The sequence below is a fragment of the Dromiciops gliroides genome, chromosome 1 (assembly GCF_019393635.1).
Source record: "Dromiciops gliroides isolate mDroGli1 chromosome 1, mDroGli1.pri, whole genome shotgun sequence".
Taxonomy (NCBI): Eukaryota; Metazoa; Chordata; class Mammalia; order Microbiotheria; family Microbiotheriidae; genus Dromiciops; species Dromiciops gliroides.
The window spans coordinates 687,055,970-687,073,645 of record NC_057861.1 but is presented as its reverse complement, the minus strand read 5'-3'; the positions used below and the strand labels follow the sequence as shown (position 1 = coordinate 687,073,645).

Genomic DNA, 17,676 nt, shown 5'->3' with positions numbered 1-17,676 from the left:
AAGGAACCTGGCAGGAAAGGTCTGTCTTACCTGAGTGGGAGGTGAGTGAGCTCCAATGGCTGCAGTGATCAGAGCAGCAGTAGAGGCTGTGTCCATTGCAGTAGTAGCAGCAACCCTATGCTGTGGCAGTGGCCCAAGTCTGCAGTAGCAGTAGACAATGCACCACTGAGGCCTTGCCTTCCTGCAAACTAGTGGCCCCCTAGGCCAGTAAGGATGGGCCAGTATAGCAAGGCTAGCAAGGGTGGTAATTATCAGAACAATTTGGTACTTGCTAAGAAATAGAGTGATGGATCAGTGGAATAGAAAAGGTACAAATTGTACTATAATAAATAATTATAGTAATCTAGTATACGATAAACCCAAAGAACCAAGTGTTTGGTACAAAAACTCATTATTTGACAAAAATTGCTAGGAAAACTGTAAAACAATATAAGAGAAAGTTGGTATAGACCAACATCTCATACTGTATACCAAAATAAGGTCAAAATGGATTCATGATTTTCACATAAAGGGTGATACCACAAGCAAACTAAAAGATTATGGGGGGCAGCTGGGTGGTGCAGTGGATAAAGCACCAGCCCTGGATTCAGGAGTACCTGGGTTCAAATCCGGCCTCAGACACTTGACACTTACTAGCTGTGTGACCCTGGGCAAGTCACTTAACCCTCATTGCCCTGCAAAAAAAAAAAGATTATGGAATAGTTTACCTGTCAAATTTGTGGATGAGAAGAATTTAGAACCCAAGAAGGTATAAAGAGTGTTAGAAACTGTAAAATAGATAATTATGAATATATAAAATTAAAAAGTTTTACACAAGCCAAATCAATGCAACCAAGATAATAAGGAAAGCAAAAAACTGGGAAAGAATTTTTGTAAGAAGTTTCTTTAATAAAGGCCTCATTTCTCAAATATATAGAGAACTCAGTCAAATTTATAAGAATATTAGTCATTCCCAGATTGAGAAATGGTCAAGGATATAAACAAGCAGTTTTCAGACAAAGAAATCAAAGCTATCTATAATATGAAAAAAAATGTTCTAAATCACTGTTGTTCAGAGAAATGCAAATTAAAACAAGTACTACCTAATACCTATCAGAATAGCTAATATGACAAAAAAGGAAAATGTTGGATGCTGGGGATATTGTGGGAAAGCTGGGATGCTAATCCACTATTGGTGGAGTTGTGAAATGATACAGCCATTCTAGAGGGCAATTTGGAACTATGCCCAAAGAGCTATAAAACTCTGCATATTCTTTGATCTAGAAGTACCATTGCTAGGTTTATATCCCAAAGACATTTTAAAAAGAGAGAAAAGGACTCATTTGTACAAAAATACTTATAGCAACTTGTTGTGGTGCTAAGCATTGGAAATCAGAGGGATGCACATCAATTGGGGAATGGCTAAACAAATGTGGTATATAATTCTGAGGGAATATTATTCTGCTATAAGAAATGACAAGCAAAAAAATGGCAAGCAGGATGATTTCAGAAAAATCTGGAAAGACTTACATGAACTGATGTATAATGAAGTGAACAGAACCATGAGAACATTGTACATAGTAACAGCAATATTGTTTGATGAAGAACTATGAAAGATTTAGCTATTCTCAGCAATACAATGATCCAAGACAATCCCCAAAAGTCTAATGATGAAACATACTGCCTCCAGAGAAAACTGATACTGATTGAACACAGACTGAAGTATGCTGTTTTTCACTTTCATTTTTCTTTTATTTGAGTCTTTTTTTTTAAAGGCAATTGGGGTTAAGTGACTTGCCCAGGGTCACACAGCTAGTAAGTGTCAAGTGTCTGAGGCTGGATTTGAACTCAGGTCCTCCTGAATCCAGGGCCAGTGCTCTATCCACTGCGCCACCTAGCTGCCCCTATTTGAGTTTTCTTAAACAAAATGACAGATATGGAAATGCTTTACATAATTGCACATGTATAACCTATATCTGATTGTTTATCTCCTCAGGGAGGGAGGAGGGGAGGGGGGGAAAGAGGAAGGGATAGAATTTGAAACTCAAACTTTAAATTAAAATGTTAATTAAAGTATATAACCCTAAAAAGAAGAGATAATGATAAGACAACCTTCCTAACTCCTTTAAAGAGTTGGCAGGGGTTAACAGTTATATGGGGTGGGGTCTTTGGTGGGTATTGATCAACACATATATTGTCAGATTTTAAAATATGTTGATCTTTTTTTTCCATTCCTCTCTTTTTTAACACCTCCCCCAAACTTTCTTATATAGGATAGCTTTCTGTGAAGGAAAGAGATATTGGGAGAAATTTCAGTGATGTTAAAATAGCAATTAAAAATACACACACACACACACACACACACACACTTAAATGAAGACATTAAGGTTGGTAGTCGAATAGTGTCCTGTTGGATGATCTCTATCTCAGTATAAAATAGGAAAGAAGAGGAGGGATGGGATGGCATTGGAGCCACAATTTAAGGAAAGAGGAGCTTTGGAATAGTTGCTACATGGTATGGGAATGGGAATTGATAAATAGTAAATAGAAGAATGTTGAGGGCCCTGAAATTATGTAGCATAAACACATAAAACAAAATGATTCAAATGTTTAGCATTATATGGGAATGTCTAAAAAATACAAACTGTACTCTGATTTTTTATTTCTCCCTACTGCAAACATATAAACAATTATCAAAATTCTATTTTAAATGTAATATACAACTAACTTTTTTCAATATGTATTGTTGATTTTTAGGCAAAAAAACTTATAGAGAGATTTTTTATTGAACAAGTGAAAATTCTGGAAAAACGTTTACAGTCCCTTCCTGAGATATACTATATTGAAGGTACTCTGCAAATTGTATGGATTAATCGTTGCATTCCAGGATATGGGATAAATGCTTTGGTACATCCAGGTTGTCCTAATTGTTGTGGTATGTAATTATTGTTATTATTTTTATTATTATTATTATTATGGAAATAGTATGCTTCAATCTGCATTCAGACTCCATAGTTCCTTTTCTGAATGTGGAGAGAATTTTCCACCATAAGTCTTTTGGCATTGTCTTGGATCATTGTATTGCTGAAATCCATTTGATTATCATTTCTTATAGCACAATAGTATTCCATTACATTTATATACCACAATTTGTTTAGCCATTCCCCAGTTGATGGGTATCCCCTCAGTTTCCAATTCTTTGCTACCCCAAAAAGGGCAGTTATAAATACTTTTGTATGTGCAAGTCCTTTTCCCTTTTTTATGATCTCTTCAAGATATAGTCCTAGTAGTGGTATTGCTGGGTCTCAAAGGGCATGCACAGTTTACTAGTCTTTTAGGCATGGTTCCCATATTGCTCTTCAGAATAGTTGGATCAGTTCACAGCTCTACCACCAGTGCATTAGTGTTCCAATTTTCCCACAACTTCATCAACATTTATCATTTTCCTTTTTTGTCATATTAGCCAATTGAATGGGTATGAGGTGATACCTCAGAGTAGTTTTAATTTGCATTTCTCTAATCAGTAGTGATTGAGTACATTTTTTCATATGGCTATAGATAACTTTAATTTTGTCATTTGAAAACTGCCTGTTCATATCCTTTAACCATTTCTCAATTGGGGAATGACTTGTATTCTTATATATTTGATCCAGTTCTCTACATGTTTTAGATGTGAGGCCTTTATCAGAAATACTGTCTGTAAAAATTGTTTCCCAGCTTTCTGCTTTCCTTCTAATCTTGTTTGCACTGGTTTTGTTGTGCAAAAGCTTTTTAACTGAATGTAGTCAAAATGATCCACTCTGCATTTCATAATAATCGCTATCTCATCTTTGGGCATAAATTCTTCCCCTCTGCACAGATCTGACAAGTAAACTATTCCTTCCTTTTCTGATTTGTCTATAGTATCACCCTTTGTGTCTAGATCTTGTACCCATTTTGAGTTTACTTTGGTGTACGGTGTAAGGTATTGGTCTGTGCCAAGTTTCTGCCATACTGTTTTCTAGTTTTTTGAGGAGTTTTTGTGAAATAGTGAGTTCTTATCCTAGAGGTTAGAGTCTTTGGGTTTATCAAATAGGAGATTGCTATATTCATTTACTGTTGTGTTTTGTGTGCCTAATCTATTCCACTTATCCACCTCTTTATTTCTTAGTCAGTACTAAATAGTTGGTTTTGGTTTTTTGTTTTTTGTTTTTTTGCAGGGCAATGAGGGTTAAGTGACTTGCCCAGGGTCACACAGCTAGTAAGTTTCAAGTGTCTGAGGCCGGATTTGAACTCACGTCCCCCTGAATCCAAGGCCGGCGCTTTATCCACTGCGCCACCTAGCTGCCCCAATGCACCAAATAGTTTTGGTGATTGCTGCTTTATACTGTAGTTTTAGATCTAGTACAGCTAAGCCACCTTCCTTTGCATTTTTTTCATTAATTCCCTTGATATTCTTGAACTTTTGTTCTACCATATGAATTAAGCAATTATTTTTTCTAGCACCATGAAATAATTTTTTGGTGGTTTGATCGGTATGGCACTGAATAAGTAAATTAATTTAGGTAGGATTGTCATTTTATTATATTAGCATGGCCTATCCATGAGCAATTTATATTTTTCCATTTGTTTAGATCTGGTTTTATTTGTGTGAAAAGTGTTTTGTAATTGTGTTCATAAAGTTCCTGCGTTTGCCTTGGCAGGTAGACTCACAAGTATTTTATATTGTCTACAGTTATTTTAAGTGGAATTTCTCTTTCTGTCTCTTGCTGCTGGACTCTGTTGGTCATAAATACAGAGAAATGCTGATGATTTATGTGAGTTTATTTTATATCCTGCAACTTTCTAAGATTAATTGTTTCAAGCAACTTTTTAGTTGATTCTTTAGGATTCTCTAAGTATTCCATCATATTATCTGCCTATTCTAATTCCTTCAATTTCTTGTTCTTCTCTTATTGCTAAGGATAACATTTCTACTACAATATTGAATAATATTAGTAATAATGTACTTCCTTGTTTCACCCCTGATATTCTTGGGAATTCCTCTAACTTACCCCCGTTGCACATAATGCTTGCTGATGGTTTAAGAAAGATACTGTTTATAATCTTAAGGAAAGCCCCATTTATTCCTATGCTCTCTAGTGTTTTTAATAGGAATTGGTACTATAATTTGTCAAAAGTTTTTTCTGTATCTATTGAGATAATCATATTATTTTGGTTAGTTTTGTTATTGATGTGGTCAATTAAGTTGATAGTTTTCCTAATATTGAACTAGCCCTGCATTCCTGGTATAAATCCCACCTGGTCACAGTGTATTATACTATTGATCAATTGCTGTAATCTCTGCTAATATTCTATTTAGACTTTTTGCACCAATATTCATTAGGGAAATTGGTCCATAATTTTCTTTCTATTTTTTTTTTGTTCTTCCTGGTTTAGGTATCAGCACCATATTTATCCAATTGAAGGAATTTAGGGGCAGCGAGGTGGCACAGTGGATAGAGCACCAGCCCTGGATTCAGGAGGACCTGAGTTCAAATCCAGCCTCAGACACTTAACACTTACTAGCTGTGTGACTCTGGGCAAGTCACTTAACCCTCATTGCCCTGCCATAAAAAAAAAAAAAAAAAAAATAAAAGAAAAAACAATTGAAGAATTTGGTAGGATTCCTTCTTCACCTATTTTTCCAAATAGTTTGTGTATTATTGGAATTAATTGTTCTTTAAATGTTTCGTAGAATTCACTTGTAAACCCATCTGGCCCTGGAGATTTTTTTTTATGAAGTTCATTGATGGCTTGTTCAATTTCTTTTTCTAAAGTGGCCTTACTTAAGGATTTTATTTCCTCTTCTGTTAATCTGAGCAGTTTATATTTTTGTAGATATTCATTTATTTCATTTAGATTGTCAAATTTATTTGCATATGGAAAAAGAAACAATTAAAATGCCCAATTAAAGATCAAATTAGAAATTCTGAAAATTAAAGGAGAGATTAATAAAACTGAAAGAAAACTATGGAATTAATAAATAAAACTAATAGCTGGTTCTATGAAAACAACAATAAAATAGATAAACCTTTGGTTAATTTAGCTTCCATCTGCTCGATTCTGATTCTTTTTTTTTTGTTTGTTTTGGTGAGGCATTTGTGGTTAAGTGACTTGCCTAGGGTCACACAGCCAGTAAGTGTTAAGTGTCTGAGGCCAGATTTGAACTCGGGTCCTCCTGACTCTAGGGCCGGTGCTCTATCCACTGCGCCATCTAGCTGCCCCCCGATTCTGATTCTTAAGGAATTACTTTCCCTATTCAGCTTTTGTACCTCCTTTTCCATTTTTCCAATTGTATTTTTTTTTTTTTTTGCGGGGCAATGGGGGTTAAGTGACTTGCCCAAGGTCACACGGCTAGTAAGTGTCTGAGGCTGGATTTGAACTCAGGTACTCCTGAATCCAGGGCCGGTGCTTTATCCACTGTGCTACCTAGCTGCCCCCTCCAATTGTATTTTTAAGGAGTTTTTTTTTTTCTTTTTCAAAGATGTTGATTTTTTCCCATGACTCATTTCTTTCCCCAGTTTTTCTTCTACCTCTCTTATTTAGTTTATAAAATCCTTTTTGAGCTCTTTTAAGAAGCGTTTTGGTCTTGAGAACAATTCTTCCCCATTAAGGCTTCACATGTAGGCATTGTATCATTGTTGTTCTCCTCTGAGTTTATGTTTTGAACCTCCCTGTCACCATAGTAATTGTCCATTTTGAGGGTTCTTTTTTGTTTCTTATTCATATTTTAGCCTCTTTGTGCCTTTCAAGGTTAAGTTCTGCTCCTGGGGTACAGTGTGCACTCTCATGAGTTTCTTTTGCTGTGGGGGTCAGGGGCTGAGTCACCAGTTTCTGCTCTGAGATGTCAGCAGCTTGTAGCTTGCTCACTGCACTGGAGTGACCCAGCCTCGTTGGGTCTGTTGTAGGTTTTTCAGCTCCAGAATCTGTTGAGAGGCTTAATTTAATGTTTCTGTGGGAAATTTGGGAGAGCTCAGGCAGCTTCCTGGTTTCATTCTGCCATTTTGGATCTGACTCCAGAACTCTGACCTGATCTATTCTTAATGAATCCATTTTCTTTGTAATCAATCACCTCTTTACTCTCTAGATGTTGACCAACCATTCATTTAATACTTTTGTTCTAGAACTTTCCTATGAATAGAGGTCAAATTCACTGAATGATGGTTTGCAGACCATTTTATTCTGTTTTTGGAAAATCAAGATATTTTGTTTTTCTCCAATCTTGTGGTAACTCTCCTCTTTTCTATGATATTTCAGATATTACAGTGGCATAGCAATCACACCTGACAGTTCTTTTAGGTCTCTAGGATGTAGTTCATCTGGGTCAGGTGACTTGAACTCACAAAGGGCAGTCAGGTACTCCCTGATCTTCTATTATCTTGGGTATCAACTCCCTGTTTGTCATTTTTGTTCTTTCATTTCCAATGTCTTTTTCAGAAAAAAAATAACAAAAAAAAATACAAAAACAAGCACAATCAGAATGGAGCAGTTCTAGTTATAATTTCTATCTTTGTCAGTTGTCATTTTCTTATATAGCTCTAAGCCAAGATCTTATCCAGTCTTTGATCTTCTTCTTTCTCTTAATACATCTAAACAAAACCCTTCTTGATGTCCTTAGCCTCTTTACCCAGTCCCATTTATTCTGAGATTTGGCATTTTTGACACCCTTTTGTAGGACCAGGCTATACTGGGCTGGGATTTTTTTTGCTTTTTGGGGGTAATGAGGGTTAAGTGACTTGCCCAGGGTCACACAGCTAGTAAGTGCCAAGTGTCTGAGGCTGGATTTAAACTCAGGTCCTCCTGAATCCAGGGTCGGTGCTTTTTCCACTGCACCACCTAGCTTCCCAGAAGGCTATACTCTTACAGTTATCTTCTTTTATCTTTCTTTGTGTCCATCTTCTGTATATTTTTAAAAAACTAAGTTAGTTGGTAAGTTCACTGTTCATCCACATTGTTCTCTTCAGGCAAAGACTGTTTTTGCTCAGAATTGAAATCGTTTCTTTGTTTGTTTTCATAATTTCATTTCTTAGTATCTTTGATCCTTCCTGACCTAACTTGCTCTGAAGCATTTTAGTCCATGAGATCCTGTCTTTCCTCTTAATTCTTCCCCATGTCATTGGCATATGTCAGACTATTCAACATTTACTCTTCTATATCATAAACTCAAGGACAGAGTGATCATTTCCCTCCCAAATTGTTATTTCCATTCTGGCAATTTGTTTCTCTCTACTAGTGAAAATCAGATCCAGAATAGAATTTCCTCTTGTTGGTTCTATAAGCTTTTGAAAACTGTTATTATCCTTAAGGCAAATCAAGAATTTATCAGCTGCTCTGCATATGCTTTGACCCAGTAATACCACTACTAGGTCTATATTCCAAAGAGATCATAAAAAAAGGGAAAAGGACCCACATGTACAAAAATATTTATAGCAGCTCTCTTTGTGTTGGCAAAGAATTGGAAATTAAGGGAATGCCCAACGATTGGGGAATGTCCGAACAAGTTGTGGTATATGAATGTAATGGAATACTACTATGACATAAAAAATAATGAGCAGGCAGATTTCAGAAAAACTAGGAAAGACTTAAGTGGACTGATGCTGAGTGAAGTGAGCAGAACCAAGAGAACATTGTACACAGTAACAGCAACATTGTGTGATGATGAACTGTAATAGACTTGGCTCTTCTTAGCAATACAATGATCCAAGACAATTCCAAATGATTCATGATGGAAAATGCTCTCCACATCCAGAAAAATGAACTGTGGGGTCTAAATGGAGATTGAACCATACTATGTGTTTGTTTTTCTTTTTTTGAGGTTTTTCCCTTTTGTTCTGATTCTTCTTTAACAACATCACTAATGCAGAAATATGTTTAATGTGATTTTACATATATAACATATATCAGGTTTCTTTCCGTATTGGGGAGGAGGGAGGGAATAGAGGGAGGGAGAAAAGTTTGGAACTAAATATGTTATAAAAACAAATGTTGAAAACTATCTTTACATGTAACTAGAAAAAATAAAATACTATAAAGTTTGAAAACAAAAAATAATTATCAGCTACCCTACTTTTGGCAGAGATCTCCAGCATATGTCTGGAAAATTGAGATTTCCTGTCACTGTTGTATCATGCCTCTGTCAGATATGTGATCTGTTTTCAAAAGTCCTCATCTATTTCCCTTTTTTGTCTTTATGGGACAAAAGCAATTTTGTTTCTTTTTTCTTTAATCTTTCCCAAATATTATCTGTCATGCTGCTTCCTTCTGGTTCCTAGATTTCCTCTCATAATTCTGTCTTTTTAAATGTAACAATGTCACTTCACTCCATTTTTTATATCTGGTTTCTTTTGAATAAAGTATACTCATCCTGAGCTATATAGTCCAGTTACTTGTATCATCCCATCAGGTGTTAGGGATAATGGGGTAGCCCAATTTGTCCACTTGATTTAAGAGGACTTCTAGTTCTTTGTTGCCTAAACTTTGAACATTTGCATTTAGATACTTAAGACCATGGGTTTTACTACTGGTTCCTTTCTTAGTTTTTGTCTCCTGTGCATTTTTTTTTAATTAATTTTTTTTTTTTTTTGCGGGGCAATGGGGGTTAAGTGACTTGCCCAGGGTCACACAGCTAGTAAGTGTCAAGTGTCTGAGGCCGGATTTGAACTCAGGTACTCCTGAATCCAGGGCCGGTGCTTTATCCACCGTACCACCTAGCTGCCCTCCTGTGCATTTTTGATGTCTCAACTGCTATTTTTCCTTTCCTTTCTTTCCTTCCTTCTTTCCTTCCTTCCTTCTGTTTTTGGGGGCAATGAAACAAGGAAAGACATTCTTTGTAGGCTATACAAAATCAAAACTCATTTACTTTGATTTTAATTAGTTAATTTACTTTTATCTTTAATTTTTAAATGTGAATATCTCATTTTAATGTTTTCTTGGTATTTGTTTTCCATTTTGTTTTAAGATTGTAGGTATGAATCACCACCATTCTTTTCTCTGACTTGATTACATATTCCATAGAATTTCCCAAGAGTGGAAGTGGGATTATGTATAGATGAGTTGAAGGTAATTAGCCACCCTAATTCTAGATAATAATATTAAAGATTGTGTTGGGTAATTATTGTTCAATCTTTGCTGACAAAAAATTAGAAGGTTATCAACAGGTTTTCTGCCCTTTCTACTTCACATGCCAAGGCCAGAGCAAAGCTGTGATTGAATTACTATTGCAAAAAAAATGTTCAGTTGTCCTTTGTGGACTACCAAAGCATTTAAAATCCTTACCATGCCAAGCAAGACTTGCCACAATCTAATTCCAGCCTACGTTTCCAGCTTTATCTAATACTACTCTCCTTCCAGCCAAACTGATTTATTCATTGCTTCCCGAGCACAGCTTGTGTTTGACCACTCTGCCATTTCTTACGCTATTCTCAATGCCTAAATACTTTTCCTTTTCATGTTGGAAAGCTATCAGTCTTTCAGTGATAAACTCAAGTACTACTTCCACCATGAAACCTTTTCTTATTTCCCCTCTCCAGTGGTGATTTTTCTTTCCTCTGTCCCATTACAGCACTATTTTTTTCTAAGCAAATACTCTGTTTTATATTCTATTTGTATATATGACTTTTTATTTCAAATTATTACTTTATCACTCAGATATAGGGGTTTTTTGGGGTATGAGTGAAATGACTATAGAATGTTAAAAATACTGTAAGTTCCTTCAGGGCAGGGATTATGTTTGATTTATCTTTGCCTATCTCATTTGCATGTCTCATTAAGTGTTTTATACTAATATGAGCTAAAGAAATATTTATTGAATTTTAATTGATTGAATAAATTATCATCATTAAAGAATAGTAATTATTAACACTTTTGTGTGTTTTTTCCCCTTTAGTGCCAATTGTTCATTAAACTTCTTTGTTTATTCTTTATAACATATAGTGTTAGAGAGACCATTCTGCTGTTTATTACATCATGGTGTGCATTTTAACCAACTTATCCTCATGTGTTAACATTAAATCTAGTATTTTAAATTGAATTAAAATATTGAAAAACATATAAATAAGATAAAACACATACAAATGTAGGATATCTCAGTATTTCCTTGTCTCTCCATATTTTTCATATTACATGGTCATGAGTATGTCAGTCAGGAATACTTAAAATCCTTGAAATAAAATAAAAATTTAGAATATTCATAAAATATTTATTCCCTGCTTCTTGGCCTCTTTGTGCTAAGAAAAGTTTAGTACATTTTGAAATGATATTAAGTATAGCTCTTTAAAATTAAACCACTCTACTATTACTATTTTCTTCTTTTTACTATTTTTTTCTATTTTTTTTTACTATTTTCTTCTCATTTTGTGATATTAAGAATAAAGAAGTAAAATTATATTGTCTCCTTCAATTTATAAATACCAACGAAATTTATGGATAATGAGTTGTTTACTTCATCATAGAATGACAACATTTAATTCTATTGTTTCAGGATGTAGTATTCCATACCCAGTTATATACCATGGTAGATGTAAATGAAGAACCATGTAAATTGTTTAGGTCTCTTTCAGCTCCAGAACACTGATTCCCTCCCTAAGCTATAGGCCCTGCCCACAAGAAACTTATTATCAAGTTTAAGAGATGGCGCTCACAATGAAATAACTGAGAATAAAACAGTATATTGTTAAATGTCCAATTATATCTAAAATTTTAAAAAATGATAGTTTATAAGAAGAATATAATTATATAAGTAACATGTTTCATAAGGAAGAGAGAAATCAATGTGTGTTGGAATTGTCAAGAAATGTCATAGATTATAAATTGGAATGAGCTAGGCTAGTGGCAATATATACTTAGCTGAAATGAGCAGGGTTACAACATTAGCAGAAGAAAGAATGAACATGAGAGGTATGAGACAGGGGCAATTGAAATGAAGCAAGTTGATCAGCTAAATTGAAATATGGAGTGTGAGAGTGTGATGTATAAAATCTATTTTGGGTGCTTACCTGGCCCCCCCCACCCCCCGCTCCCAGTTTTGGGGAAAACTAGCTAAGATTTACTGATAAATTCAGCAAGAGTTTAGGCTTTTAAGAATTTATTAAAGAGTAAAGACAACACATGGGGTCCCTCTCCTTTTCTCTATCTCCCACCAAGCAGAAGTCCTGAACAAAAAAAAAAGAGGCAATCCTCAGCTGCTTCTCCCAGAAGCCCCCTATGGAATAGGAAGCAGGGCTGGCCACCCACACAGCTCCAAGCTAATTGACTGGTAGCATCGATTGACACGAATTATAGATGTAACTTCTGTACTCCAGGCAACTTCTGGATACCAAGTCACATGCTTTCTCCTCAGGGCAGAGCTGCCCTGGTTCTCACAATGTCTTTCTCAGAAGTGGGTAGCACCCTGATTCTCACAAGAGTTTATGTAGGTTGGATTTACACTTTATAGGGCCTTTAAATACAGGTATAGAAGTTGGGCCTGGTGTTGTAAACAGACAATAGGTGCTGTTCTAGGTTTATAAAGTTATTGGCATTTTTTAATAATAAATCCAAACCCTAATCTGTTCTTGTCTAGATTACTGTAATATCGTCTTAACTGGTGTTTCTCATGTCATAACATACTTTCCTTCCAGTATATCCTTTATACCACTACCCAAATCAGAGGCAACTAATGGCTTAGTGGATAGAGTACTGGGGCTTAGAGTCAGGAAAACCTGAGTTCAAATCTGGCCTCTGACACTAGCTGTGTGATCCTGGGCGAATCATTTGATTGCTTTTAGCTTCAGTTTCTTCATTTGTAAAATGGGGGAAATAGTAATGCCTACTCATAATGTTGTTGTGAGAATAAAATGTAAAGTGTTTTGCATATATTAAATTGCCATATAAATTTCAGTTATTTCTGTCATTATCACCACCATTATTATCTCAGAAACATTCAGTATTCCTGGTTTCTACAGAATAAATTATAAATTTTTCATTTTGGCATTTAAGATCCTCCATAAGTGGAGCCTGTCTTTCAAGCCTTCTCTCCTACTGCTCTCTTTCATATACCCTATATTCCTACTATACCAGAGAATTCTCTCTATACTCTTTTTATTCTGTCCCTTTCCATATCCATGCCTTGTAATAATGCATACTTCATATCTGGAATAGACTCCCCTCTACCAACTATATCTCTTAAAAGTTTCTCTCTTCAAGGTCTGGTACTATTTTGAAACCTTGAGCTTTCCCCCAACTCTGATATTTCCTTTGCTATTTTTTCTTTTTTCTTTTTTTTTTTTTTTGGTGGGGCAATGGGGATTAAGTGACTTGCCCAGGGTCACACAGCTAGTGTCTGAGGCCGGATTTGAACTCAGGTACTCCTGAATCCAGGACCGGTGCTTTATCCACTGTGCCACCTAGCTGCCCTCCTTTGCTATTTTTTCTATCCCACGTATTATCATTATTTATGTGTGTGTCTTCTCCTTTTAGATTGTAAGTTCTTTGAGAGCAGTCTTGGCCATGTCTTTGTATCTCTAGCACCTAACACAGTATCTCACAGAGTAGGCACTTAATGAACATTTGTTCAACTACTTCAACAGATTTAACAATTAATTTTAATAATTTCATAGACCGAGCAGTTTCCTTAATTGATTTGTTCTATTTTCTATGTGCTAAAGTATCATGGAATTCCCTATTTAAACCAGAACTCATTGAGTACTTCATTGTTGTCTCTTGTACACAGTAGTGCAGTCTAAACATTCAAAAGAGAACACACTACTCAAGAAGGTATTTAAGTAATCCTCTAAATTGGAACACTGTAGAAAATATGACCATAATAACACTAGATACAAGAACAAATTAACATACAAAGTGCACTTAAAATCCATTGAGGTGTGAAATGGCATTCTGGATAGAAGCACATAAAATATATGAGGGAGAATTTTGTGAAAATAACTTTATTTGCAGAATGAAGGTGCAGCACTGGGAGTTTATGCTCAATAAAGAAGATTGAGACAACTGATGTTTATTGAGTAAAGAATATTTACTTTCTCAGCAGTAGGTTGAGTAAACACTGGATTTTCTATTTATTGTTTTTAAACTTTCCCCTAGATGGCAGACCAGGATTGGTTCTTGAATGGTTACCAGTATGTGAAAAATTCTACACACATTATTACATCTAATTTCATCTATATTTAGAAATTTATTATGTTGATTTCAATTGTGAAACCCTTCTGGATAATTTCAGAAGTATCAAATGCAAATGGCTTTTCTTTTTATGTTATCATATAGTCACTGTAGCAAAAGTAACGTGTATATTAAATACACATTAAATCTTTTCAAAACACAAAACCATCACCACCAGAGAGCTGCCAAATTGTGTATTGTTTTTTTTCAGTAGGTTTCTGTACAAATGCATATTCTACAGTGCTATACTATAAAAACATTTCTTTTATAAATTATTAAAAGTCACCTTCAAATGAACATTATAAACAGCAACTAAAAATTTCACTGGAATTTATCCTTCCTATTTTATAAAGATTCACATCTTTTCCCTTTTCATGCTTAACTATGGCATTTTATTAGAAGATCAGGGATAATACTTTCCCCATTATTATTCATTTTTCTGTTTTGAAAAGGTTACTAGTAAGGCCTTACCTTAGTGTACACGGTACTTAAGTAGAATAATACTACCAAGATATCAATAATAATTTACCAGTACTGGTTTTTTTTGTTTTTTGGGATTTTTTTTGGTGAGGCAATTGGGGTTAAGTGACTTGCCCAGGGTCACACAGCAAGTAAGTGTTAAGTGTCTGAGGCTGGATTTGAACTCAGGTCCTCCTGAATCCTGGGCCAGTGCTCTATCCACTGTACCACCTAGCTGCCCCTAATAATAATTTACTAATAATAACTAGCATTTGCTGGGCAGGTAGGTGGCACGGTGGATACAGTGCTGTCCCTAGAGTCAGGAACATTCATCTTCATGAGTTCAAATCCAGCCTCAGATAATAGTTGTGTGACCCTAGGCAAGTTGGTCAACCCTGTCTGCCTCAGTTTCCTCAACTGCAAAATGAGTTGGAAAAGGAATGGCAAACCACTCCTGTATCTTTGCCAAGAATATCCCAAATGGGGGCAGCTAGGTGGCGCAGTTGATAAAGCACCGGCCCTGGATTCAGAAGGACCTGAGTTCAAATCCAGCCTCAGACGCTTGACACTAGCTGTGTGACCCTGGGCAAGTCACTTAACCCTCATTGCCCCACAACAAAACAAAACAAAACAAAAAAGATCATACATGCTTCCTCAATAAATGCAACCATCTAGAACAGAGCTTCTTAAATTTTTTCTACTCATGACCCCTTTTTGCCCAAGAAATTTTTTATGACCCTGGGTATAAAGGTGTATAAAATAGGTATACAGATCAAACATTTAGTGCCAAATGTTTCGTGACCTCCACATTCAGTTACATGATGCTATATAGTGTTGCAACCCACAGTTTAAGAAGCTTGGATCTAAGAAATTGTATTCTTCAGTGTATCAGACCCCCAAACACTATGTACTGAAAAGGATTGTCCTAGTAATCCACATGAGACCAGAAGAAAAATGCGTGTTGCCGAGGTTATGATGTGCAGTTGGATGGGAAGTGAATTAATCACTTATAATCTCTTATTCTGAACAGGCACTGCAGATGGTGGTGATGTGGCCCAGAAGTAAAGGGGTTGAATAAATGGTTTCTGATCACTTTTGAGAAATTGGGTTTGCTTTCTTTTTCAAAAGCCTGTATTCTAAACACATATTAATTTGGACATATATAGCACGATGGGAGAAGACCATCTATGAAGTCTGAAAGTACTGTGTTCAAATCCTACCTCTTATGCATGCTTACTATTTGCAAATGATCTAACCTCTCAGTGCCCTAAATACTTCATTAAATTACTATAAATTACAAACAGTTTGCAGATTCATTCCCTACTATGTGGGAAAATCCAGGCATCATGATTTCTGCATAGTCTTCTGGCAGAGAAGCACAATTTCTTGAGCAATGCCAACCTCGGGGTTTGTATAAACAGTGACCTCAAATTCAAGAGTTAAGAGATCTGACCTCCTAAAGAGAGAAGAGTTGCTGAATAGCATGCCTCATGGAAAGGGAAGATTTTCCACTTGTTCTTCACAACTTATGGAGCAGTAAAGGACTTAAAGCTATAACTTGGAGAAGGAAAAGAACTATACTCCCTGCTATTACAGAGTGATTTGGTTAGTAAAGGTCCAATGGGAAGGACTTTTCCTATATCAAGGCCTGGAATTGTGTTTGCCTTTTGGAAGAAGGCCAAACCACATGAAGATTAAGGTCTTGAAGAGGGGAATTCTATATGACTTGTAGAAAAGATTTCATTATCATGTCAAGTGATTGTGTCATTAGCGCCCAAACTTCATTTCCCTTCTGAAGGAGCTACTGTTTTTTTTATATGTTGTTTTTATCTGTTTATGTGCTCCTGAGTGCTAGGCAACTTCTGAATTTTCTGTGGGTCAAAATAAAGGTTGTTTTCTACTTTATATACACTTGTTGAGTATTTGTGTAGGAGCTGAAGTCACTGTTGTCAACATTTTAGATACCAATATAGTAGCTAGGTGGTGCAGTGGATAGAGTCAGGAGGATCTAAGTTCAAATCCTTTCTCAGACACGTGTTAGCTGTGTGAACCTGGGCAAGTCATTTTGCCCTATTTGCCTCGGTTTCCTCATCTGTAAAATGAACCAGAGAGGAAAAGGCAAATCACTTCATTATCTTGGCCAAGAAAACCCAAAGTAGAATCACAGAGTCAAACATAATTGAACAACAACAAGCAGCATATTTAGAGATTTTACAAAGTAAATTATAGATTGGGATATACACCAAAGAAATTTTGAATTTGTGGTTTAGTCCCAAGATCGGATGTAGTCCACATAAGCCTAGACCCTAGAGATCTCAAAACTGTAGCTTAAATCAAGTAATATTAGACAGGAAATGTTACTAATTAGAGCTAGTGTCTTTATTTTTCTCCATTTCCTATTTTTCATTCAAAAACTAGTTTAAATGGGTAGGGTTGGGGTTTTAATTCTATGCATTATTATCTTTGACAATTTTAAAATAAGTTTTTATTGACATTCTGGTTCTTATATCACCGTAGTTATCCCATGTTGTCTTCCCCCTTCTCTCCCAGAAAGTCATCCCATGTGACAAATTGTATTATTTTTTAAAGAAAAACAATGAGCTAAATGGATTAATACTTTGAAAAAGTCAGAAAACATGTTTAATGAATAAAGCCAATAGACTTCCCACCTCCCTGAAGGTTTATGTTGGGAGTGTCTTCTCATGCGTCTTCATTAGAGTTCTGTTTGATTTTCTTAACCATTTAATTTTGGTCTTTATAACATTTAGTTTTTATTTTTTTTGGTATTTCTTTCCATTTACATTGTTGTAGTCACTGTGTATATTGTTTTCTTGGCTCTGCTTATTTTACATCATTTTACAGAGATCTTTTCATGCTTTTCAGTATTTATCCATAATTTTTTACAGCATGACAATATTCCATTACAATTTGTTTAGCCATTCACCAATTGATGGACATCAACTTTGATTCCAATTCCAGAAACAGTACATGATTAATTTTTGTAAAAGACTTCTTATCCAAAGCTGATAGAGGGATATTGAAGTCTCTTGTCCCTATTGTTGTTAT

General features: G+C 35.5%; 1 protein-coding gene across 1 annotated transcript in view; it reads left to right on the top strand.

The window, feature by feature from the left end:
• LOC122736209 (zona pellucida binding protein) overlaps positions 1-17,676 on the top strand; it is a 101,080-nt gene that overhangs the window by 71,850 nt on the left and 11,554 nt on the right. Inside the window, exon 7 of the mRNA XM_043978313.1 lies at positions 2,737-2,914. Within this exon, the coding sequence (XP_043834248.1) occupies positions 2,737-2,914 (178 nt within the window). The remainder of the gene's footprint in view (positions 1-2,736; positions 2,915-17,676) is intronic.